We start from the raw sequence: 27,283 nt of genomic DNA, 5'->3' as shown, positions 1-27,283 counted from the left end.
TTAAACAATTTTTTATTATTAATATCAAGTCATATTTGATAATGGGTAGGGATTTACGCATAGTTTATTCATTCTAATTAAATGAATGATGCATTGAGATTAGAACTGCATCTCCCAGATGCACTAGGGAGTAATTTGCTGTGTTTACTACCAGCTGACATCCGGCGTATTCTCGTCCATTAGCCTACGGTACCCACAGTTAGCTTCGCCATATATATTCGATATTTGTGAATTAAGGACTCCCTTAGTCGATTGACCGTTAAACTAAATGCTATACTTCAGCCTTTCTTTTGGAAACCGGTTACGTCGAAAAACGGCATCGCAACTTCTAATCGGACCTTACCGTAGTGAACCAGCTAACGTTTGTTAGCCTATGCGCTAGCTAATGTGGCTAATGTTAAAGTAAGCTTTCTGCTCTTTTACCCTCCTGTTTGCAAGATCATAGTGCTTAATGCAAAAAAAAATAAGGGTTCGCTTTTAACATGTTTTGTGTAGACGCATGCATTTCGTTTGCGGGAATCCATTTGCTAAAGATCCGCCAACATAGTGACATTGCAGTGAAATTGTGCATTTTGGAAAACGTAAAGGTTGCTGTTCGCTGCAGCAACATCCGCCGTGCTGCTGTTATTTAGTCCCATCTATTGAACCCCATACAGGTTCAATAGCTGGTTTCAGTCGTTTTATTAGCTGCTATGTTTCTGGAAAATCACATTTAGCTGTTATTATTAAGACCACTGTCAATTCTGATATTGTGTCAACAGTAGAACATAACCACCACACTCTGCATATGGTGCCAGGCTGTGGGAAGCGGTCTCAGAACTGTGCGTTGTTTGTGCCAGGGCACTGGCCCCATCTCCACCACTTCAAGCAAATCCCTTCTGTTTCAACATCTGAAGCCGCGATCCTCCTAAACCATGACCTCTCAAGTTGATCTCGATATGGTGAGTGTCATTTCTATTTGAGACAAATCGGACTTAGCTGTTCGCTACGTCTGATATTGCGTCCTTGCTATGCAGGTGGCGGATGCATGAGGTTGATGTATGATTGGCATGGCGACCGTTTACATACATATTTATTTATTTACTAATTATTTTTTGGGCGTTAAGAGTGGGTGGACATGGATTAGCAATCGTGCACAAATACTTAACTAGACCATGGACCGTTGTTTCTGCGAACACCATCTGTCTAATCCCAATTGAAACGTTGCCCTACTTTCCTTTCAAGGTGTTGGCACAATTGATTTGCACCCTGTTACCTTCTCCCCTCTGAGCTCTGATTCTCACCTACCTTGTGAATGGAGAGGGTTGTGTGAGATCTCCTGTGTTATTCTAACTAGTGTAATAACACAGAATGTTGTGCTTCTGAGCTACTACGGATGCGTTTTGTTTTATTAATCTTCACAAGTTATTGTTATCTTCATAAAATAACAATGGCAGCTGTAGGGGTATGCACTTTCATTGTTTAAGTCTCCATTGTCATTATTGAAATATGATATAAAAATGCGAAAACATTTTGTCGTATATTATAGTCATGCATGTATGGAGAGGTAGGACTTATATGTAGTTGTAGTTCCATTATAAAGCTAGGAGGACATGTAGTTACATTATCCTCTATCATATCAAGTGGCGAAAGATGGTTTGAGGATTTTGGATCACCACAAAGATAAAGCGGGGTGTTGTTGTTGTTGTTGTGGACATGTTGTCATGAAGGGGTCAGAGGAGTTTGAAGGGATTCAGATGCTTGTTGTCTTCCACTGGATTGGACCATGGTGGGGATAGTCCTCCTGACGTGTCATGTTACCATCAACAGTGGGGCAGATTTGAGTTGTTTTGTCCACTATGGGAGGGCTGTTAATGTGGGGCATTTGTAACCCCCTATGGATGTAATGCAGTTCAGGACTGGGGGGAAGGGAGCCAGAGAGGGGGGGGATTGTGTTTGTATACAGATCAGGGTGTGGGGTGGTCACCCAGGTCCTGACATCACGCCACATGGATCCTCTTTGTTCTCGCCCAGTGGATTATGAACAAAGTTGGGGGAAAAAATTGGGTCTAAAGGCCTGTAGCACGATCATAACCCATATTGTGTGTAACCAGCCCCGATTTATAAGGACTAACAGTTGGGTTACTTTATTTATCAACAATGATTTATTTGATAGATCCTACAGTACTTTTATAGTTAACAAAATGATCTTAATGCAGAACACGTGCTGCATTAGCATCTGCTTTCATTACCTCATTTCCCTTCTGTGATTTTAGTTCTCTTTCTCTCTACCATCATGTTTCCTTTATCTAGAAGTTAGTTTACATTGAGGCATTTATCTTTAGTTGATGTGCACAGATGTGGGATGATGATGTGATATGTGAGAGCCTTTACATTGTCACACGTCTCCTAATCTTTGTTGTATTGCCGATGCTCCTAGGCCAGTTGCTGAATTGTTTTATTGAATACGTGAATATATCAACAAGGCCATAAGCAGAGATCTGCCAAGTAAGCAGCACTTGCCAGGTTTTCCATGCCTCTCTGTTAGAGGTTGTATTCAATGCTGTTATTTTGTCTTTGAAAGAGATTTATTTGTCACAGCTGCTTAAAGAATAAGAGGATGTAAGCTCCCGCCTTTTATTCACACACACACACACACACACACACACACACACACACACACACACACACACACACACACACACACACACACACACACACACACACACACACACACACACACACACACACACACCCTTGGGCAATGCTTTTGCCACTTAAATGTAATAACATGGCCCTGGGGCAGTCTAGGACACCTGCGGTTATCGCATTAAGCCAACAGCCCAGATAGGAACCCCCTGGCCCCCAGGAATTGAAGGCCTGGTGCCCCCCACCCCCATTCCTTCCTGCCTGAACCACACCCCTATCCTGGGCTGCCGCAAGCTGTAGGGGCTCACTTCAGAGTAGACCCTTGCTGAGGAAGCAACCCATTCAAAGGGCAGGGAAGAGTCTCTGGGTTAATCTAATTAGGCAGGAATGCCCGCCTCTCCACAGCCCCGTGAAGGTCTCCTCACTCTAATCGAGGTGAGCGGGAAACCGAGGGGACCCCTTCTATTGAATGGAGTAGAACTTTTCTCTTTTCAGTGCCGTCTGCGTGAAGTGTTTTTTTTTTTTTGGTGGTTAACCGTGATGCCTTTCTCTTCCGCCTTTCTGTCCCAGGTGAACCTTCGCCTCATCCTTGTGAGTGGGAAGACGGAAGACTTCACTTTCTCGCCGAACGACTCAGCCACAGACATTGCCAAGCATGTGTTTGACAACTGGCCTGCCGGTAAGTCTACACCCGTTTTGGGGTTAAGGGAAGTTGACAGCCAGAGTTATCAATGTTTTCACACCACTGGTAATTTAAGACTGTTCCTGGCCTTAATATTAGCAATACCTTCTTTAAATATCGTCCTACTTTATATTGTGGGGTTAATTTTACTAGAGGACTACAGAATTATAGGCATGATACTATAAAAATCAGTGAGTGTGATTTTATATTTTCAATAGCCTTTTGCAATTTAATGAAACTATTAATCCATCAAATATTGACTATGCTCACTGTTTCTAAAGTATGTTTTATCAAATCCCTTAGTCCCAATTCATATCATCCTTAGTTCACCTCATCTTATCCCGCCTCATCTGACCTCCCCTCATCTCTCATCTCTCATAACCTCACCTTTACAAGCGAGGCTAGAGTCACGCCTAGACACTGTCCCGTTGTCCTGGTGTGCTAGAGTGCTCACAGATTGAACGTCTTTGTTTATTCATTGGCTGCAGTCTATAACAGTGACCCAGCCAATCACCAACTCAGACACACTTGACACTACCTTTCACCCCGCCAATGTTTTTTTCTTTCTAATCCGTGTACTCCAGTCTCTAACCTTGAGTGCTTCTGTCTAAGAAAAAAAATAAAAATAACCTCACCTTTACCTAAGCTGACCAGCACATACTTAACCTCGCGGTGAGATTGAGACTCAGAGGAGAGCGGTAGACACTGTGTAACCAGCGGCTTGAACACTGTGGTTGGCAGGCTGGGAGGAGGAGCAGGTGAGCAGCCCAAGCATCCTGCGCCTCATCTTCCAAGGAAGGTTTCTCCATGGCAACGTGACTCTTGGAGGTACGAGGCAGGCCGTCCCACAAATACTGAACAACGTCCCATTTAGCATCTGATTTCAAGCTCCATGTATATGAACTTCATGATGATATATTTTTGAGGGTGGCTTCATTTGGGTGCAAAGCAGGACTCTGTTGGGTTTTGATTGGTCCATTTAGAAATAGGAGCACAAACAAATATAATCTCTTCTTCAGACAGAAAAAGGTTCAGTTACACTAGTTTGCGATTGTGTGTGTGTCTATGTGTAAGAAGGAAATACCTGAAACAATACAACTTTGTGCACAGGATATTGTATAAATATTAATAATAGTTATATTTCTGTTTGCTTTCCAAAAGCTCTGAAGCTACCCCCAGGACGAACAACTGTCATGCACTTGGTTGCTAGGGAAACTCTTCCGGAACCCAACTCCCATGGTGAGATCTTTTCCTTTTGTTTTACTCCGCCCCTGGTCTGTTGGTTCCACCCCCCCGTTCCACCTCCTCCTGCTATGGGCGGGGTCTCCATCGCTCGCAACAACTGACGGCATTTCGCCGCTTGTTCTGACATTTGTTGATTGAATCTTTTTTTGTTGCCGTTCTTTTCTCAAATATTCCCTTTGTGCCGTCCTTTACCCGGCAGGTCAAAGGAACCGGGAGAAAACCACTGAGAGCAACTGCTGTCTCCTCCTGTAAGCGGAGCAGAGGGCGCCCTGTCCTACCTGGTCTCCCCCCTCCCCCTCACTTCTCTTCCTCTGCCCGTCTTCCTGTCAGCCATGGTGGATCGGGGATGATCACAGGAAGTCGCGTTGAGGAATGTCAGTGACTCCTCATCTGATACCTTCAATTTTCCTTCTCCTTTATTTTTTTCCTCTTCAGTGCCAATATGCCCTCCCAAAACCCTTCCAAACTCCAACTGAAACATTTACTGTTTCAAACTCTTGCTCTTTTCGTTCTTGAAGAAGTATGATACAGAAAATGCAAATCTTAAACTCGGCCATCTCTACATTTAAACTGAAAATGCAAGCTCGCAGATGGCCATTAGAATGTGTGGAAGGGGTTGGTAGCTAACTGACGAGAGTTAACTTCAACATAGATGTATAACTCATCATTGTAATTTTTTTTTGTGAAATAGAATGAAATTTACAAAGCAAATCCATTTAAAAAAAAATAATAAAAAAGTTGAAAATAATTATTTATGGGGATGGAAAAAACAGATGAGTTTAGGGTTCACTCCCCGTTCGTTGTTTAAGCTCGAAATATTCCAACATGAGGACTGTTGGACCTGGCCTGGACATGTTCTGTGGTGCCTGTGTAACCCAGTCACATTGACTCAAACAGACTCTGCAGCGCTCTGCCCTGCGATGGGAGTAGGAGTTGCGTTCAGGATGAATGGACTAATCCCTCAATACTCGTTGGATGCGGTTTCTTCTTTTTCTTCTTTGGGTCTTACAGCATGGTGTTAAACTTCTCATTGTACTTAACTGAGTTACTCTGAAGTGTGTGATGTATTTTTTTTTTTCTTTCTGTATAGTCGTCATCTGATTTTCTCCTGTGCGCCATCATTAATCCTTTTTTAGAATATGTGCCATTTTTATCTATAGACCCAGCCGGCGTCCACCATGATGAAAATGTGTCATTATTTTCTCCACATCACAAGTGGTGTGTCTTTATCCGATTCATCACCTTAAACTGGCACCTGGCAGTTGACCGATGGAAAACTAACTCAACGTTTATGAGGACCTCCATTCAAATGGACCTGTTCCATATGAACATTGATGAGCTCCAGGAAAAGGGACCTGGACACTTTCAGGAGAACTGGAATGGAGACAAAGCTGTTGCTCCCGGGTTGAAGGAAATAGAGTTGCAATTCAGATTTCCTTCCCTTTGTTGTATTGCCTGTGAGTGATGCATGTTGGGGACCCCCTCCCCCCACACTTTAGAGAAGAGTAGACGTCAGCTTTCAAGAGTATTGCAATGCCTAGCCAGAAAGCTCTTATAAGGGTAGGGTGGCGGGCAGATTAATGAGGACTTTGCCTTTTTGGTATTTCGGACATGGCCTAGGCTTGTTGAATGGCCTTGTTTGTTGTTTATTTGTGCGCTCATGCGAAGTGGTTTGCACTCACCTTGACTGTACAGACCAGACTGTGCTAGTCTGCCAAGCTGCAGCCATTCAAACATGCTGTTGACGCCAATGCACCAGCCTTCCTTTTAATGGATGTGCTCATTGCAGTTGCAAAAAGAATTCTGGTTAATTGGTGGTCTATGGGTAAAGAAACAACCTCTAAACTGTCAAGTGTTTTCCATATTTGGTAAGAGCCCCAAGAGATGCATTTCCTCTATTGCAAAATGGTTAATGGTTAAAAAAAAGTACAACAAATATGAGAGGTTTAACACCTTTCACCATTCTTTTCTAGAACTGTTCAGTAGTGTGAAGCGAGTAACATGTTACTGCAGGTTAGAAATGTCCTCTGCCCAGCAGTTGGACACACCCCAAATTAGCCTTCACATGATTTACTCCATTTGCTAAATTCCCCCCCAAGAAATCCCTCGTTCCCAGTATTCATTTTGATTCACATTTCCCGAGGTGACATAAATTGTAGGCCTCTCCTTCAAAACGTCCCATTTAGAAACCGAAGTGTGACGTCACAGGCGCTACGTCCAAGATCGAGTGCAGTCTTTGGTCCTCTGTCGTTTCTGCTCGGCAGGAGACCGTCCCTCGCCCCCCCCCCCCCCCCCCCCCCTGTCCAGAGGGAGGCTCGAAGGAGCCTGATTGACGGTCCAGTTTAGCGCAGTGAAAAGTGTGACGATGACGTTATGTAGTATGAGGCCCTCTGCTGGACACTTGAGACGGGATCCCTCCCACTCATAGGAAAGAAGGACGACATTTTCGTGGTGTTTCGCCTTCTTGATTTGGATACCGTCTTTATATATTGTTTGCCTTTTATCGTGGAATACAGTAATGTCATTAATATTGAAATTTTAAAATATAAATTTGTATCTGGTCTATAGGTGAATATATATATTTGTTTGTGTGCGTGTGTGAGCGTGTGCGCCTGCTTATACATGTATGTGTTTGTGTACATGTGGGTAGGTGGGTGCATGTATTACAGAAGGAAATGGGAGTTCGTCTTAGAGGCAGTACACGGGGAGTAGGCCTACAGACGTGAGTCCATGACGTTTGATTCCTTCCATCGAGTGTGTTTTGGTTTGTGTAAATGTCAACCAATGTTACTGCTATGAAATTTAGCTCAATATAAATACATGTAAAAAAATAAACAACTTAATGCAATGTGGTCTGCCTAAAACCCTGTATTATAAACGAATAAATCTTTAAATAAGGCAATTTCCTTCTCCTTTGTATTCTATTTGAGATCATAACATCTAAATAAGGTCGTCATAACGTGTGAACGCTGTTTTGTTTGGTGACCTGTAGGTGGCAGTGGGCTACTATACAGGTTAAGTCCATAGGTTTAGGTCATGCGATTTTAAAATAATAATCTCCAGGTGATCTTGAGTCACGCATATATTGTGAAACTGAAAATATCTCAAGCTGATGACACCACGTTTAGTAATAAACGAGGTAAGCCTCCAATGTTCTGTCTCGACATCATTGGAAGGGATGATATGCGTTATATCTGATTCAGTAGCAGTGGGTCCGGCATTTTTTTCTTTAAGGGTAATGACGTGTAGAAGCATGCATTCCTGGTTTCCAGTTGACACTGGAAGTGTAAGCCTACCTTAGAAAAAACGTTTGGAAACGCACATTCCTAAGACCTACAGTGCATTATATCTAGCCTGCAATCTAAACAAAAACCTGCTTGACAGTGCTTTTATTCCATCACTATTGTACAAATATTTAATTTGATTCATTTCTACCATAGCTTTGCAAGGGATTCATTACATTATGTAGTTATTTTTGTCTCGTGTCGGAGAATGCTTAAGTGACGTCATAGCCTTCAAACCATGGCTGTCTTGTCTGAAGAAGCTTGCTTTAGGCTAGAGCGAAATGCGAAATCTGTGTGTACTGTTAACACTGGCAGACTTTATTTTCCACAAGACGAATGTAAGCTCATCAGTTTGGCCTCCACCTATGTTGTATGTCGGCTGTAGCCATCCTCCTCTATCCAAAAGTTAGAGATAACCCAATCATCATAATAAACTTAGGCTACAAAGCCTACAAATTTGTAACAGCTGGTCAAATGTCCGTTCAACATGAGGGTCATGGGATGGGACCAAAACAGAAAAAAATAGCTTTTTGCCTAAAGCTATGAAATAAGATTAGAGGAACCTTAAATACATGGTAGGGTTTGACCGGCGACCTTTGAACAAGTTCAGTAGGGGAAAACATCTGAAACCATCATTACCTCTTCGCGGTCAACACAATGAGCGGCGCGCGTGCGGCGGTTTCCAACGAGGGGTGGCTGCCAGAGTGCTACGCGGTCTCGAGGGCTGGTCCCCGGGGAGACGGAGCTCTCCGCCAGGCCGCAGGCAGGGGCACAGCTGCTGTGTCTGCCATTGGGTGTGTGGGCGGTGGACCTCAATAACAGGTCTACTGACTGTAGGTCTATTCAATTATAACAACGCTTTCACACCTTTCAGCTCTGCAATGAGTTTTTATTATAGTCCCACAGGATAGAAGCCCATTAATATCTCCTGTTTTTCTGAAATACAGCAGCAAACTAACTCTTAATCTACTCATTTGTTACTGTAGGCCAATCTAGTCTCCCTCTTAAGAAACTTTGTATCATTAACATCAGGTTACTTGGTAGGTCTAGTAATACACTTAGACCTATTGAAGTAATAGGGTTAATAGGGTTAGAATAGCTCAATGGTGTCATTTCTGTATTGTGACCTATGAACGTTCTGTAACCTGGTTTGTTTTCAGACAAACAGATGACTGTGTGCCTTTTATTATCTGACCATTGCTTAAATTCCACCGGGCCAGCTGTGTAAGTTCAAAGTACCAGGCATTAGTTTGGCCCATACAGTAGTCCTATGCCGACTTAGTGATACCACCGACCGTCTGGGCATTCTATGAGCTCACAATTCAGGTTTAACTCTGTTAATAACTGTGTGTTAAGTTGCGTCGTACATTGCGTCTAACATTCCTTTTTGGTAGTATCCCCCCAACCACCCTGCCTGAGTTTCAGCGGTGGAATGAGATGAAAGGGTTCAGTAGGCCAGTGGGAAAACATACACACTCACACCGAGCTTGAATTAACACAGCAGGAGCCAGAGCGAATGAGTGGATCAGAGACCCAAGGCTGCCCCTCTCTCCCCTCATATCCCCACTCGTCCTTACTGCTCCTAATTAGAAAAATGTCACACGTCCACATGGCACATTTCTTCCAGATGAGGGGATATTAACAAAAACATTTAAGGATGTGGACTTGGAACAAGATTTGTCTGTGTGTGTGTGAGTGTGTGTCTGCGTATGTGTGAGCATGTGTGTGATTGAGTGTAAACGTGTGTGTTTGTGTGTGTGTGTCTGCGTATGTGTGAGCATGTGTGTGATTGAGTGTAAACGTGTGTGTTTGTGTGTGTGTGTGTGTGTGTGTGATTGTGTGTGTGTGTGTCTGCGTATGTGTCTGCTTGCGTGTGAACGTGTGTGTGTGTGTGTGTGTGTGTGTGTTTATGTGAGCTTGTGTGTGTTCACATATATGTGTTTGTGTGTGAACATGTGTGGTTGAACTTGTGTGTTTTGGCCTACGTGCGTGTGTGTCTGAGAGAGACGTTGTTTCTCCACAGACAGAAACAGTGGCATGGTGTGTATGGCTTCATTCTTTCCGCTGCCGGTCAAGAACAGTAGTGTGTCAGGGTGGAGTGCTGGGCTACCACTCATTTCATTCCACCAGACGGTCCTGTGGGAGCCGTCATGGCGGTGTAAGAAGCCATGGGCACAACGCCACTGTAGACAAGAGTGACACAACGAAGAGTTTAAGCGCTCAGGTTTAATTTAAACACACCTTTTCTCCACGACAAAGTCTTTGTCCTTCAAGAAGGAACAGATGTCTGCAGACACAAAAAGTATATTTTGTTCTGAAATGTTCGACCACAGCAGATGCCTGGAAGGAGAAACTGCACAAACTCTAAACCACAAGCATGTGTGTTTGTGTTTGAGGTTTAAATGAGCTTATAAGAGCACACAAGCAGGAAAACGATAGCCGACTAGCTTGATTAAGATACATTGTATGCATTGTCAATTGTATTAGGATGGTAAGACAAACAACCATTTTTTATATTATACCATATTAACATCACTGTTTATTTTCAATTTATAATAATATGACAGCTAATGGTGAACAACAGATTTAGGATGTCAAAACATACATAGTGCTGATCCTTTAGATGGCAAAATAAATACCACCTTATCTATTGAACATGTTTTTGTTCAGCAGCAACTTTTGTCCTGCCAAAAGGATTATTGAATAAGTTATTTGGCTTTTACGAGCCGATCCGTGTTGAGTCAGAAGGAATTCTTCTGTTGAAGTGACCAAGTTTGGATGACTATCTAAACTTTCCACGAGTCTCTTTCTAAATGAAAAGCAGAATATAAAATTCTTCTCAGGCAGTCAGCATTCAGCTTAGGTTGGAATGATGGTACATAACACAGTAAGTCCTTCTCTTGACGACAACGCCAACTAGATATGCCATGTGATTCATGGTCTTTATGTTTGTGTTAGATTTTCAGTTTCCAAAAATGCTTTCAGAGACTCTGTAGAGCCTCAAGTAAATCAAAGCTGCACTTTGCACACAGAGCTTATTTACTTGAGGCTTTAATAATGATTAATGTGTCATTCCATGGATCACACTTTCTGACGTCTGTGTTTCCGGTCATTGATCGGAATGTTACATTCCTCTATTTGTTCTTGTTTAATATTTATGCAATCACTGCTTTATTCCTGTGTTCCTAATGTGGCACTTTTATCTGATTGGGTTTCAGAATGTACATTAATCTCCCTCTCTCAGCCCTCAACCTATTGCTGTGCCATTACATCAGCGACCAAGGCACACGGAGTTCAGCTTCAGGGGTTTTCTCTGTGTGTTTAAATGACTAATACCGTCACCACTTGAATAGCCTTGAACCCCCCCCCCCCCTGTCTGTGCTGAGGTCATAAGGTTAGAGGGGGCTGTCAATCCGTTCCCTAGTGCAGTGGTTCCCAACCTTTGACTTTAGGGGTACCACTGAATTCATAAAGTCATCAAGACATTAAGCGGATCACCTCATGCAAACTGTAAGAAACATGACTACACCCACAGCGGCTGAGCAGCGTGCCAAGGCCCCTGGATACACACCTCGTACTGTAAGACGGCCAGCAGTGGAAAAGTCAGAAACCCTGCTTACGCTCCTACTGTTTATATATACAATGGAAATCACTCAATGGGAAACATATGATGGAATGCACAAAGCAACCCTATTTTTGAAGTCATAACAAGCCATAATACTAACATAATAACCATATTTAGCTTGGAATCTTGGGCTTTTTTATTTTCCATTTTTTAAGATATTTGTTTAACTCTTCACTTTATTTGTTTGCAACCATCTTACATTTATTAAATGGTATGCATGTTTACATTATTTTACTCCATTTACACTTTTGAAATTATTTGACACTTATTAAAACAGTTTCAACCTCACTTTGCACTACCGTACTCAGAGGATTTTCTGCAGGAAATGCATTTTCTAGTTTTGAACATTGTAAATGTTTCTATTTCAGGATAAAATCCCCGTACCACCTGCAGTACCTGAAAAACACAGCTCTTATCAAAAGGGTCAGCGACTCCTCTTCAAGTGAACTTTGATGTCCCTAACATCACTAGATTTAATTTAAAGATTTATAGATTTAATTTATAGTTAGGGTCATATGATTAACGATATGGTAGGTTAAATATTGCCTAGTGGTTTCTTATTGTGTAAATGTTGTGTAGGGCTGTACTAGGCTGACATGGAGTAGTCATCATGATCACATAATCTATAAATATTTTTGGGTTAATCCATTAAAGTCAGAGCTCTCAACACAACACAATGTATGAATTATGCACGTACAGCAGAGTGAACTTCCATCAGAGTTCATAGCGTTTTGGCGTGCATGTGGGCGCCTTTGTGCGCATTGTTCATCCAGAGATTAGTGCTCCTCACACTTCATTGCTCTTTTCTAGGCCTTGTGTCTGTCATTCCAGGGCTGAGATCAGGTGGAGGTCAGTGCTGGCAGGTGGGAGGTAACGCTGGCGGGGGGGATGGAGGCCTACCCTGGCTCCTCCCGACTTACATTACAGCTTCTGTCCTCTCTGATGGGCTCTCTCGGCGGGGAATCCCCCGGGCGATCTGGAGATTAAGACACCCGGAGCGACTCCCGTGCACCACATCACTCTGTGGAAAAGGGCAGACATGCAGCACACAGGGTGAGCCAGCTGACTCATTTATATGTGTTCTTTCCCAGACCGTTGCTCAGCGCTGGCCCCGGCCGATGCATGGGTAACAAACGCATGTTGGTAGCCTGAAAACCAGGCGTTGACCTAGTTGAATACGACACCCGTGCGGTTGAATGGGAGACGATCAGGTGACGGCCGGGGGCCCGGGTACTCCGGTAGGAACGTTACAGACTTTTACGCTGCTTGAATCCCAACACTGGTGTTGCATTATTGAAGGCTCTTTAGGGTTTCCTGGTGTCACGGTCAAATGAAAAACATTGAAAGACAGCAGGAGTGCCACTTACAGAGGATGAACAACGTTTTGTTTTAAGGAGCGATTGAACTAGTCCCACTCGTCGTTTTTGTAGGCCTTTCAAAGAAACCAGTTATAGGATAGCAAAAAAAAGAAAGGTATTTAAGCGGTGAACGTGTAACAGCAAGAACAAAGTAAAATGATGTTTTGGGGAATATAACCAGAAGCATATAAACTCTCAAAGTCTCCTGGTTTATAGGGGCCCATCATTGGGCTCTGGTATGTCTTCATTGTGTGAGTGTGCGTGAGCAACTCGTGTCTGGGTTGACTTCTGCTCAGCTTCAGCCCCATCTGTCTGTCACATGGTGACTAGGCCACACATGAAAAGAAGCGAGCCTCCTCCACAAAACCAAGCGCAGATGACTGAAGCTCAGTCTCTCCAACCACACGGCCGCTGCCAGCGTCCTCGTGGCACCCGAGAGGCTTGTTTCCCGTCTTGTTTACTTCCAAATAATTTACTGTGCTGTGTGATCTCCGGCACTCACTCGGCTGTAGTCGATGTTTACCCCGTCCTCCTCTGATGTGTACGACTCCCAACCGGATAATCAATATAGTAAACCGCAAGTTTGTGGCTGAGAGATGTGTTGTGAGAGGCGATTCATCTTTTGAATGCTGCTAGAGCTAGGAGCCAACTGTGCATCTAGAACCAGGGGTTGCTAATCGGAGGGTTGTGACCCCTATAAGTGGGTCACAGTAGGGCACCAGGTGGGATGGCCCCAATCGAGATTTTTGTAAAAACGAAATCTAAACTATATATTCATGCTGTCTGTTTCATTTTACTGTTGTGTGTTTTAAGACTGAAAAGACGAATACAGTATAAATATACAATATACATAGAAGAATGTGAATCTCAATTCCCTGACATGGTAATGAGAATGTATTGCTTTCCGTTTTACAATAGGCCTACTACCAAAATATTTGGCCGTTCACTATGGGGTCAGAACAGTCTCATTAATAATGAATGCACAGAGAAGGATTCACAAATGTATTTTGTGATTTATATATAAATTACTCTCTTCTCACAAATACATTTCAGTGCACACAGAAATGGATATCGGTATGTGTAAATGTAAAATAAATCAATAAACAAAAATAAGTTTCACAAACACATTTATGATTCACACACAAATGTGCCTTGTTTTAAATAAATGTAATATAAATCCATAAATATATTAATTAAAAAAATATTGGCAATTTTCATCAAAAATGTATTTGGATGTTGTTACATTTATATACAAACTGTTAAACTTGAATTAACAAGACGCTTTTCTTTTGTGAACTTGTTTGCATTTGTTTGTGAACTGGACTGTAATTATATGTTGATTTTTGAGGGCGTGTTCACACAGGCAGTTTTTTTTTCCAGGTGCGAGTGGATGTTTTACATTATATTCCTATGATAGAGAGTGCATTTGTAAACAAATCCTGGGTGCTTTTAAAAACAAAGCTGCCAGCGGGTTTTTTTTACTGCTCTTGGTGGTTTTCAAGTTGGGAAAAGTTCAACTCGCCAGGAAAAAGCACCCGACGTCAGGCAGTTTTTTGACAGCTGACCAATGAACGAGGACTTACGTCACTAGGAAAACAGATGGAAGACAACTAAGGCCGTTTCTCAATTCGCGTACTTGTGCGCAGTGTTGGGCAAGTTACTTCCAAAATGTAATATATTTCATATTACTAGTTACTTGCATTTGAAAGTAATAAGTTTCTTTACAATATTACCTTCTGTGTAGAGTAATAAGTAATAAGTTACTTATTACTTTCACCAAAATCAACATTCAGGACAAGGCGGATGGGGGGGGCAAACATTAAAGTCTAATGAGGTCTATACTGCATCTGCATGTAGTGTGTACCATGAATAGCTGAATTACAATAATGTTATGATATAGAATAATTAAACAACCAAAACCTTTACACGACAAGACACAAACTCTTTTTCTATGCCTCATTTATTAGCTCCTGAGTTAAAGTGCAGCCACACAAACATTTAACAAAAAAGTTGGATTCCCATGAAATCAAACATGTTAATAGTTTATACTATTTCAATAATAAAATAAAAGTGCACTTCAAGAATGACGTCTAACAGCCACCAGACAGGGCATGTTTTGTAAGTATTTTAGAACCCGAGCATATATCCTGCCCTGAAATAGCAGTAAGTAGCAGTAATAAAAAAGAGCATGAGAACAGCATAAATAATGAAACACATTCAACATTTCAGTCCCACAGAGACTTTACAAGGAACTTATGCTTAGAGCCTATTAATGTTTTGGTTAGGACCAAACAACAAAGTCTTAATAGACAAAATATACAGCCAAACAAGGGCTGGAGTTTGTGTGGCTCGGATTGTAACCAAGCCCCCAGGAACACTGCATACTTCCGCAATCCACCAGTGCTCAGCGGCCAAGCCTGGTATTGCAGCTGTTTAAGCGGGCTGTGGACGGGTCCCTCAAATCATGGGACCCAGAAGTAGATATCTCCGTTCACTCCAATACAAGTGGGGAACAGGAATGTGTCTCCGCAAAAAATGTCTGGATATCAATCAAAGGCTCATAATTACCTTAAATGCCATGTCCTCAAAACGCCACCTCAAGCGTTTTATTAGCCGTTATCTCGCTGGGGAAGAGGGGTGTGCAGCTGAAAGGAGTCGTAGTGAAACAAATGGCATCCGAGAGGGCCTAGTTCAGTGCTCCGTTAACGTGTCCGATTTTTGGACTGGTTCATCTGCTGCTCAATAACTCTCACGGTCCTCTGCTTGCGATCATTGTGATTCATCATGTATTGATCCATTTATTCAAAAGATCCAAAGACAAAGAACAGGTGCATTACGGTATCATTTTATATTGTTGTTGGACCGGAGTGGGGGGATGGGCACGCATGCGTTCTATATTTCTGCATCCGGTATGTCACGGACTAGGCCACGTGTCTTGGCCCCATAACGCGGAAGCAAATCGCTCCTGTATGTTACCCTGCGCCACTGAGCAGTTTTTATATGAATGAATGGGCGGCCACTTTCCAGTCCGTGGTCCATCCTTTATTATGTCCATGACTGTAACGCGTTACCGGACTCAGTAACTGTAATAATATTACCGAAATATAGTTAGTAATGCGTTATATTACTCGGTTACTGCCTAAATGTAATATATTACGGTAACGCGTTACTTTTGCAACGCGTTACGCCCAACACTGCTTGTCCGTGCTCGTGTGCTCGTGGACTCGTGAAACGTCATCAGTCGTTGCCCGAGCACTGTTCCAATTCGAAGCACGCATCAAGCGAGTACTGTCGTAAAACCCGGAAGTGTTCTTGATGCGTGCTCGATCCTTAATATGTCCATGGCTCGATCTCGCCGTTTCACCGAGCATGCATCGGAGGTGGCTCGTGTGTACTTGCAACCTATGCTTGCAACCGCTTGCAACCGCTATAAATCCCAGGATGCATTTCGCACTCGCAGCAGTACGATGGCGGACAATATCGAGAAGACGCACAACTGTAGCTTAAGTTACTCTTAACTTATATATATATTTATATAATATAATAATAATAATAATAATAATAATAATAATATAAGATAATATATAAATATATATATATATATAAAGTTGTGTGTGTATAGCTCATACACATGACAGGACACGCATATCTTTTCAATTTTTATTCATTCAGAATATTTACATACTATTTGAAAATGAAAGAGGCTGGGATTTTGTTTTATATCATTTGTTTATATTGTTCAGTAGTATATGCCTAAATGATGCCGTAGCACAGTTAATGGACTAGAGTCCGTCTCCATGGCGGCGCGTACACACGCAGCGGCTTGGGGCTCTCCAGACTTTTAGGTTTTGTTAGTAAATGTTTAGTTGTAGTCTTAGTTTAATTTAAGTTTAATTGTGAAGTTGTTGCCACGCAATCATCTTGGGGGTCTCCTGACCATAGATTTTTGTTAGTAATAGTTTAGTTATAGTTTTATTTTAGTTTTAGTGTAATTGTTTACTTGGGTTGCCATGGCGATGGATACACAGCTCTCCAGGCTAAACGTTTTTGTTTTTTAATCGTTTTTTGTTTTTTAACACTAATGTGCCCTCCACTGGCAAAACAGTATAGCCGTGCTGAGCTCCTCATAAATCGTGATGTACATCGACTGTCAAGCGAGATATCCATCCCTCCCGAGATCCGCAGATTAGCCAGCGAAAGCTCTGCCTCAACAGGCCGGCAGAGGAGACGCTGTGAGCGGAAGCAGAAGCGAGGAAAGCGGGCCGGTGTACGAGCTCGGCTAAAGGCTAACCCATCCAAACCACCGCTTCCTTCAATCTTCCTAGCCAATGTTCGCTCAATACGGAATAAACTGGACGAGATTAGACTTCGACTCACAGCACAGAGGACTTTGACTCGCTGCTGCTGCATGATCTTCACCGAGACGTGGTTAGACAGCACCACACCAGACGCAGCTATCCAGCTAGCAGGCCGCACCGTCTACCGGGCCGACAGAACAGCTGACTCGGCTGTACAAAGGCGGAGCAGGCAGCCATCCAGAGGCTGATTAAAACAGCGGGAAGGATCATTGGAGTAGAGCTGCCCGACATCTTGTCCATCTCCTCCTCCCGTTGCCTGCAGCGCTCTAAACGCATCCTCACAGACCCTTCTCATCCTGCCCATCATCTGTTCCTGTTACTCCCGTCAGGGAAAAGGTTCAGATCAAAAAAGGCACGCACCTCCAGGATGGCAAAGAGCTTCTATCCCTGTGCAATAAGGCTCCTCAACAGCTTGACCACCCCACTCCCCACCCCCCTTCATCTCCCCCCAACCCCGGCCCAGCCCTCCCTGCCCCCCATGGACTGCACTCTAATACTTGATGCACCTTAACATGGAGATATGGAGATATATTGCTTTCATTATTTTTATTATTATTTTATGAATGATATTTATGAATCTATTTATTAATTGTTATTTATTATTATTTAGCTGTGTAAGTCTGGTTGCCTCTACTGTCTCGTTGTCTTTATGGCAATGACAAATAAAGTACTTTGAACTTTGAACTTTGAATGGACGAGCAGAGGTGGTGACGTCATCGAGTCCGCTGCTGTTCCAATTGCAGGTACGTACTCGCGTGCTCGCAAGTCTGTGCTTGAAGTACGGACTTGCCAAGTACGTGCTTGCAAGTCATCGAGTCCGTAGTACGCGTGCTAGGAATTGAGAAACGGCTTACATTAGACCTGTAGCTAGGTAACCTACTACCTGCTTGTTACTAGCAGTAAAAGAAGCTACGAGACATACGTCTGATTTCGTAGGCTTTTTATAATTATATTTGCGGATTTACCTTAAACAAATGCTGAGTTTTTCCTCTGGACTGATGGCTTAACCTCTCTCATTCGATTTAGCAATCATGGAGCCCCCACTTGGCTAACGTTAGATCTATGCTACCCGTACTTGAAACTGCTGTTTGAGAAAATCTAACTAGCGTATGTTTCGGATGTTGACAGCCGTGCGAAGATGAAGGGGTTCGGTGTTGACGGTGAAAGTTAGGCCGGTTTATAGCTGAGTTTCCGTTTTCGGTTATTACCGGTCAATGACCGGAAAAAAATGTGGAGGACCGACAATTCTAAATGTCCCAGGTCAGAATGACCAGTGGCGACTGGTCATTAGGGGCAAGTCGCTAATCTCACAAGAAAAAAAGAAAAGAAAATGAAAATGAAAAAAAGGAAATATATAAAAAATAGAATATATATTTTTTTTTATATATATATATATTTTTATAAAATTCTATAAAATAATAAATTCGGCGCTTTTATTTAATTTTTAGTCGACCCTGGCTTGCTTCTTCCGGCTTAGTTCGTCTGGAGGGGCAAGAGGGGCTCTAGCCCCACCAGCCCAATGCAATGTGTATTGGACTTGAAACATTAAAATGTGCATGCTCAGAGTGTTTCTCTGTTGAAGTGGACAGAGATTATTTTACTTACTGGTGGGGCTAGCCCAATATGTCCATGGTGTGGACTTGGGGCCGTTAAATATATGGAGTCAGTTTCCTGCCATAATTCAAACCTGAAAAAAAAAGTTTCAAAGGCTTGTAAGTCTGGGTTTGAAAACTCAACACCTTGTAAAAAAGGTTTTGCAACACTGAAAAAAGAGATTATAACCTGAAAAAAAATAAAAATAAAATTCAAACATCTGTAAACATGATTTTGTGTTCTATTTTATCTTCTTCATCATTTTCACCAACACATTTTCAAAGTTCAAACAATTTCACCAGCGCATTTGCAGAGTTTCAAATCTGGCACTGTTCTAACAGTGTATTTCATTGTTGCCCGGTTTTGAAACCTTGTAAATGGGATTCTGCAAACAGGAAATACGTTTTGAAAGGTTGAATATTTATTTTTAAAAACTTGTAAAGGTGTACGTTTACGACATTGCAACGTATTTTTTCAGAACTGGCTTTTCAGCACTGACTTTTCAGAGATTTGACCACACAGGCGCAAGCTTTGAGTCACGTGAATATTGGCAGTGTTCTGACGCCACTCGTTTTGAAACTCCTGACAGTCGAATCTGAAAAAGAAAAAAACGTTCCTGGGGGCGGGACCATTTAGCTCTAAACCTATTGGTTGCTCTCGGCTGACGTACATTCCAATCACATGTGCCGTTCACCGGGCTGTGCGTGATTGACAGTGCTCTGCCGATGACACGAATAACAAGCGACTTTCGCGGTTGATTTTGATTTCCATTTTTTGGAACCATGGCTGTTTCCCAAAGTGAAGGCTGCGTCCTTGCTAGTCGCGTCCTATGGAGATGAGACTAGCTGTGTTCGAAATCGTTCACTATCATGGATGTAGTGCACTAAATAGGGTGCACGCCATTTTGTAGGGTGTTTGAATTCTCAGTGGTCCACTATATAGGGCACTATATAGTGGACTTAAAATAGGGTACATACGATGTTCCCTACATGTTACTCCCGTATACCACAATGCAATGCGGTTGTATTTTTCCAGGGGAGAAGAAGAAGCTGAATAACCGCGAAAACGAATACATTTAATGATGGAGTCTCCGGCTTGTGTTTAGAAATGTCAACAATTTATATGGGATTTAACATTCAAAATTAATTTAAAAAAACTTAAACAAGGAAATGTAACATTCAACATCAATACAACCTCCAGCCCGGTTTGTTTAGATGATGTCGGCGCATCACGTCACACAAATACCAGGCGCATTTACTGACGCAAATGACGTTTAGAAATGTTAGGCGTAGTGTCCGAATTCTCGTTCCCTATTCCCTATATAGTGCACTATATCATGTACACTATATAGGGAATAGGGAACGATTTCGAACACAGCTTCTTGTTCAAGAAAATGGAAATCAAAATCAACCGCGAAAGTCGCTTGTTATTCGTGTCATCGGCAGAGCACTGTCAATCACGCACAGCCCGGTGAACGGCACATGTGATTGGAATGTACGTCAGCCGAGAGCAACCAATAGGTTTAGAGCTAAATGGTCCCGCCCCCAGGAACGTTTTTTTCTTTTTCAGATTCGACTGTCAGGAGTTTCAAAACGAGTGGCGTCAGAACACTGCCAATATTCACGTGACTCAAAGCTTGCGCCTGTGTGGTCAAATCTCTGAAAAGTCAGTGCTGAAAAGCCAGTTCTGAAAAAATACGTTGCAATGTCGTAAACGTACACCTTTACAAGTTTTTAAAACTAAATATTCAACCTTTCAAAACGTATTTCTCAATGTATGAACACCTGTTGGCAGAATCCCATTCACAAGGTTTCAAAACCGGGCAACAATGAAATACACTGTTAGAACAGTGCCAGATTTGAAACTCTGCAAATGCGCTGGTGAAATTGTTTGAACTTTGAAAATGTGTTGGTGAAAATGATGAAGAAGATAAAATAGAACACAAAATCATGTTTACAGATGTTTGAATTTTAGTTTTATTTTTTTTCAGGTTATAATCTCTTTTTTCAGTGTTGCAAAACCTTTTTTACAAGATGTTGAGTTTTCAAACCCAGACTTACAAGCCTTTGAAACTTTTTTTTTCAGGTTTGAATTATGGCAGGAAACTGACTCCATATAAATATCCCAGGATGCATTTCGCATTTCGCATTTCCCATTCCTGTTTTAAAATATCAGTGTGTAAGCTATAAAATAGGCTATATAGGAACATTTTAAAAGTATAACAAAGATGGAGGCCTATTTAACATATTTGCATACTATTATTTTAAAATGAAAGAGGGGTTTTGTTTAATATAATTTGTTTATTGTATAAGTCGCTGATGGAGGAAACCCATTGCAACGGAAATCCCGGTCGGATCCATCTGAGTGTGAGTGTGTGTGAGTGTGTGTGAGTGTGTGTGTGTGTGTGTGTGTGTGTGTGTGTGTGTGTGTGTGTGTGTGTGTGTGTGTGTGTGTGTGTGTGTGTGTGTGTGTGTGTGTGTGTGTGTGTGTGTGTGTGTGTGTGTGTGTGTGTGTGTGTGTGCGCGTGTGTTTCTATTCTATTCTATTCTATACAGTGTTACCCTTTAGGTTTCATTTGATAAAAACGACAGTGTTAGCCCTTATGTTTTTTTCCCATGATGACTGATGAAAAACAACAGTGTTACCCCTCATATATTATTTGACAAGGACACATTTTTTCTTTTTTTCAAATATGTTTTTTTTCATGACGACCAATAAAATACGACAGTGTTACCCCTTATATTTTATTTGACAAAGACAACAGTGTTACCCCTTATGTTTTTTTTCATGACTACCAATGAAAAACAACAGTGTTACCCCTTATGTTTTTTTTCATGACGACTAATAAAAAACGACACTGTTACCCCTTATGTTTTTTTTCATTTAGACCAATACATTTATAAATTATAAACATTTAGACCAATAAATACATTTTCCCAATTTCGTTGTATAGGTGACGGTACAATGACAATAAAGTCTATCTTTATCGTTATCTTTATCTTTATAAAAAACAAGTGTCACCCCTCATGTTTCATTTGATAAAAACGACAGTGTTACCCCCTATGTTTTATTCGATACATTTCGACAGTGTTACCCCTTATGGGTTTTTCATGACGACAGATAAAGAACGACAGTGTTACCCTTTACGTATCTTTTGATAAAAACGACAGTGTTACCCCTTATGTTTTTTTCCCATGATGACTGATGAAAAACAACAGTGTTACCCCTTATGGTTTTTTTCATGACGACCAATAAAAAAACAACAGTGTCACCCCTCATGTTTCATTTGATAAAAACGACAGTGATACACCCTATTTTTTAATTGATAAATATCAACAGTGTTACCCCTTATGTTTTTTTTCATGACGACCAATAAAAAATGAGTGTTACCCCTTATGTTTTTTTCATGACGACCAATAAAAAACAACAGTGTAACCCCTTATGGTTTTTTTAATGACGATCAAAGAAAAAGGACATGTCACCCCTCATGTTTCATTTGATAAAAACTACAATGTTACCCCCTATGTTTTAATGGATAAAAAACAACAGTGTTACCCCATATGTTTTTTTTCATGACGACCGATAAAAAAGGACAGTGTTGCCCCCTATGTTTTATTTGATAAATATCGACAGTGTTACCCCTCATGTATCATTTGATAAAAACGACAGTGTTACCCCTTATGGTTTTTTTCATGACGACCAATAAAAAACGACAGGGTCACCCCTCATGTTTCATTTGATAAAAACGACAGTGTTACCCCTTATGTTTTTTTTCATTAAAACCAATAAAAAACAACAGTGTTACCCCTTATGGTTTTTTTCATGACGACCAAAGAAAAACAACAGTGTCACCCCTCATGTTTCATTTGATAAAAACGACAATGTTACCCCCTATGTTTTAATGGATAAATATCGACAGTGTTACCCCTTATGTTTTTTTCATGACGACCGATAAAAAAGGACAGTGTTACCCCCTATGTTTTATTTGATAAATATCAACAGTGTTACCCCTCATGTATCATTTGATAAAAACGACAGTGTTACCCCTTATGTTCATTTCATGACGGCCGATAAAAAACGACAGTTACCCCTCATGTTTTTTCCATGTTGACCAATAAAAAACGACAGTGGTACCCCAGTCTACGTTTTTGCGGGGATCCGAACCTGAGCTGTTAAGAGTGTTAACCTCCAAACTTATCAATGCACCATCGAGACACCGAATAAACACATCACAATGGTTATACTTGACTTTATAATTCGCATGAAATAGAAATAGCATTACGTTTAAAGATATTGTGTTTTCCTCAGAAATTGAGCCCCGGTCTCCAGTGGGTTAGGCAGAATACACACCACTGAGGCGATGAAAATACACAATAATCAATCATCAATAAAGAGGATATACATGACATTAAAATGTATGTGTGTATTTCTATTATTTCCCTTTTGGTTTTTTTCATGACGACCAATAAAAAACGACACTGTTACCCCTTATATTTTATTTGACAAAGACAAAAGTGTTACCCTTTACGTTTTTTTTCATGACGACCAATAAAAAACTACAGTGTTACCCCTTATGGTTTTTTTCATGACGACCAAAGAAAAAGGACATGTTTCATTTGGTAAAAACGACAGTGTCACCCCCTATGGACTGTAAATGGATGTAAATGGACTGCATTTATATAGTGCAGTATATCTAACCATTGGCCATTCAAAGCGCTTTACAATATTGCCTCACATTCACACACCGACGGCCCTTGTGTTTTTTTTCATGACGACCAATAAAAAACAACAGTGTTACCCCTTATGTTTTTTTTCATGACGACCAATAAAAAACGACAGTGTTACCCCTCATGTTTCATTTGGTAAAAACGACAGTGTTACCCCTTATGTTTTATTCAATACATTTCGACAGTGTTACCCCCTATGGGTTTTTCATGACGACAGATAAAAAACGACAGTGTTAGCCTTTACGTTTCATTTGATAAAAACAACAGTGTTACCACTTATGTTATTGTCCCATGATGACTGATGAAAAACAACAGTGTTACCCCTTATATTTTATTTGACAAGGACAATTTTCTTTTTTTTTTCAAATATGTTTTTTTTCATGACGAGCAATAAAAAACGCCAGTGTTACCCCTTATGTTTTTTTTCACGACGACCGAAGAAAAACGACAGTGTCACCCCTCATGTTTCATGTGATAAAAACGACAGTGTTACCCCCTATGTTTTATTCAATACATTTCGACAGTGTTACCCCTAATGTTTTTTTTCATGAAGACCTATAAAAAACAACAGTGTAACCCCTTATGTTTTTTTCATGACGAACAATAAAAACTACAGTTTTTTATCCCTTGTGGTTTTTTTCATGACGACCAATAAAAAACTACAGTGTTACCCCTTTTGTTTTTCTACATGACGACCAAAGAAAAACAACAGTGTTACCCCCTATGTTTTATTTGATGAATATCGACAGTGTTACCCCTTATGTTTATTTCATGACGGCCGATAAAAAACGACAGTTACCCCTCAAGTTTTTTCCATGTTGACCAATAAAAAACGACAGTGGTACCATCAAGACAGGGTATAACCTCAACACAATGGTTACACTTGATTTTATAATTCGCATGAAATAGAGATAAGAGTCTTCCAACAGAGGACATCAACCAGACTTGAACCCCGGTCACCAGGGGGTTAGCTCACAGCTCTCTCCACTTCCCACTGAGATCTATAATTTAAATATGTCTGTGGTTATATATGACAATATATATGCAATAGACATGAAAGGATTACGGTTCAAATTAAAGAAATTGTGTTTTCCACAGAAATTGAGCCGCGGTCTCCAGTGGGTTAGGCAGAGTACACTCCACTGCACCACTGAGGCGATGACAATACACAATAATCAATCATCAATAAAGAGGATATACATGACATTAAAATGTATGTGTGTATTTCTATTATTTCCCTTATGTTTTTTTCATGACGACCAATAGAAAACGACAGTGTTACCCCTTGTGTTTTTTTCATGACGACTGATAAAAAACGACAGTGTTACCCCATATATTTTATTTGACAAAGACAACAGTGTTACCCCTTATGTTTTTCTTCATGACGACCAATAAAAAACAACAGTGTTGCCCCTTGTGTTTTTTTTCATGACGACCGATCAAAAACAACAGTGTTACCCCTTATGTTTTATTCATGACGACCGATAAAAAACGAGTGTTACCCCTTATGTTTCATTTGATTAAAACGACAGTGTTACCCCTTGTGTTTCATTTGATTAAAACGACAGTGTGTTTTTTTTCATGACGACCAAAGAAAAACAACAGTGTCATAGATCGCTAACTAGCAGAGAGTTGTAAGCACTTTCCACCCTTTTCAGTGGAGGAATTGGACTCCCCAAGCAATGTTATACTTAAAAGGAGCAAGTAAGTTACATATTAATTTAGTCTTTCGGCCTGTAGCATATAAACAAAATGAAGCAACTGTCCCATATTTCTAACTGCATTTGAAGTAGACATTGAGACTCACAAAAAATGGACGCTATAGGACAGTGATCATGATTTGTCTCAATATCAGAATAACAACAATGGGTATAGCAATGGCTGGTGGAATGGCCATGAAGTAGGTCTATATATGCAGTGTAAGCTTGTCCAGGCCCTGCAAGTCAGGATGTAGGCTATGAATCTGAATGAAAAGCAGGTAAATAGGTAGTGGCCATCCCCAAAATGCACCAGAATACAGGATATCAAATCTATTAAATTCCAAAAAAATTATGGGGGGGGGGGGGGAGAACCTCAGACCCCCTGTCTATTACTGTGCCCCACCAACATGTTTGATCGCCAGCCGCCACTGAGAATGACCAATGGAAATAATTCTCTGCACAATTTCAATTGTGTTTAAATATGCTACAGTGGTCATTTGTTTAGCCAATTCATGTTAAACAATGAGGGTTTTGATTGTCGGGTCGGGCCTTTGATTTAGCGTTTGTGTTTTTTTTGTTTTTGTTATCATTGCTTTATTGGCCTAATTTGAGGGGATATCTATGCCATAAGCAGACAATTTATAGGCCTTTATTACACGGGTCTTCTCAATGCCGTGGAACGCTCCGTCACTAGCATTGTTAGTAGTCGGGTAGTCTCGCAAAGCCAGACCAAACTACAGCAAGTAGAATGGTCTGGAGCCACGCTACCTCGAGCCGTCTATCCGTTGGGAAACTGGGCGGGCCTGTTTTATTTCTTTAAACCAATCACAATCGTCTAGGGCGGGGCTAAGCCCGGGAAGCAGCAGCGGTGTCCATGCAAAATAGTGCCGGGGGGGAAATTATTTTGACGGTACTTCTTGACGTTCAGAGGCTGTCAGAAATGGCTCAATCCCAAACGCCACAAAAAAACATTAACGATGTATGTCGCCTATGTGGAGATAATTTTATAGATAAAAAGAACAAACATCGTTTGATTCTTTGTCACGATGATTTCAAGCCACCATACACTTTGGCCCTTGAGCTCACGGGACCTATAAAAACGAACGACGTTTTAACATTTATATGTGGTTCTTGTAGAACACTACTAAAGAAATACCGTAGGAGCTATTGTGAAGTGGAACGGATCGGTTCATTGGTTAATCCATGTCAAACGCTCATGCCGCCGTCAGAGTGAAACGATGCGCCAAATCCACACCAACCGCCGATAGTCGTGACCGCAAACGCATCGTCCCCGGGGAGAATCCCCGGGGAGAGTCTGGGCTTTTCCAAGGTAATGTCAAAATAGGCTATGTTGTGGTCCTACCATTGTAATGAAATCAGATAGTCAGTAATCAGTAATTACATTATATTAAAATTAAACAAGATTTGATGTCTAGTTCCACAAACAATTTCGAAAACTTGGTAACGCCAGCAACCGGAAGGGGAGGAGTCGCGGCCAAATCGGCCGCTAAGCAATAGACGCTGTCCACTTCCGTTCAGCCAGACTAGTAGTCGGGTAATTTGTCAACCCCAGCGTCTTCGGTTGCTAAGCGACGTCAACGTTTTATAGCGGACTATTTCACTGCTGATCAACACTACGAATGCTGGTAACGAATACATTGTAAAAAGACACACCATGTGAAGTTATTTTCCAAATAAGATTTGAAAAGCTTTGGAAGTTTATTTACAACACTATTTACATGGTTTCGGAGTAGTACACTTTGACATTTTAATACAGTTCAGCGAGAAAGGCGACGAAGAATAAGAAGGGGGCGTTCCAGTCTGCGTAAACAGGAACCCCCACCACACGAGAACGCCCATTTGCGTCTGCAGTGGGATGATATTGCAAAAATCCACATATAAATACAGACCAGTTCACAAACAAATGCAAATAAGTTCACAAATGAAAAACGTCTTGTTAATGCAAGTTTAACAGTTTGTATATAAATGTAACAACATCCAAATACATTTTTACGGAAGCCGAGAACGGCCATCGATTATTTATTTTTTTATGCACTGTTATCTCGTGATAACGACTTATTAT

At 41.2% G+C, this 27,283-nt stretch overlaps 1 protein-coding gene and 1 non-coding gene across 5 annotated transcripts; both read left to right on the top strand.

Annotated features, from left to right (window-relative positions):
• The first annotated feature begins 135 nt into the window (after positions 1-135).
• ubl3b (ubiquitin-like 3b) lies at positions 136-7,457 on the top strand. Of its 4 annotated transcripts, none has more exons than XM_030368399.1 (6): positions 136-189; positions 762-941; positions 3,199-3,307; positions 4,052-4,138; positions 4,472-4,549; positions 4,755-7,457. In XM_030368399.1, exons 2-6 carry the CDS (start codon positions 915-917, stop codon positions 4,805-4,807), a joined length of 354 nt encoding a protein of 117 aa, XP_030224259.1. In that variant the 5' UTR covers positions 136-189; positions 762-914; the 3' UTR covers positions 4,808-7,457. The 4 variants fall into 4 exon arrangements, with proteins under 4 accessions (XP_030224259.1, XP_030224257.1, XP_030224258.1 ...); XM_030368397.1 differs by having other exon boundaries at positions 136-402; XM_030368398.1 differs by having other exon boundaries at positions 140-402; positions 765-941.
• On the top strand, positions 3,705-3,840 carry LOC115552934 (small nucleolar RNA SNORA3/SNORA45 family). The gene has a single exon (XR_003978412.1). It is a non-coding gene; the product is annotated as a small nucleolar RNA SNORA3/SNORA45 family (small nucleolar RNA).
• Positions 7,458-27,283: the final 19,826 nt, after the last annotated feature.

This window comes from Gadus morhua, chromosome 10, assembly GCF_902167405.1.
Source record: "Gadus morhua chromosome 10, gadMor3.0, whole genome shotgun sequence".
NCBI lineage: Eukaryota > Metazoa > Chordata > Actinopteri > Gadiformes > Gadidae > Gadus > Gadus morhua.
The sequence above is the reverse complement of the archived record's forward strand: the minus strand, read 5'-3'. Positions and strand labels throughout refer to the sequence as shown.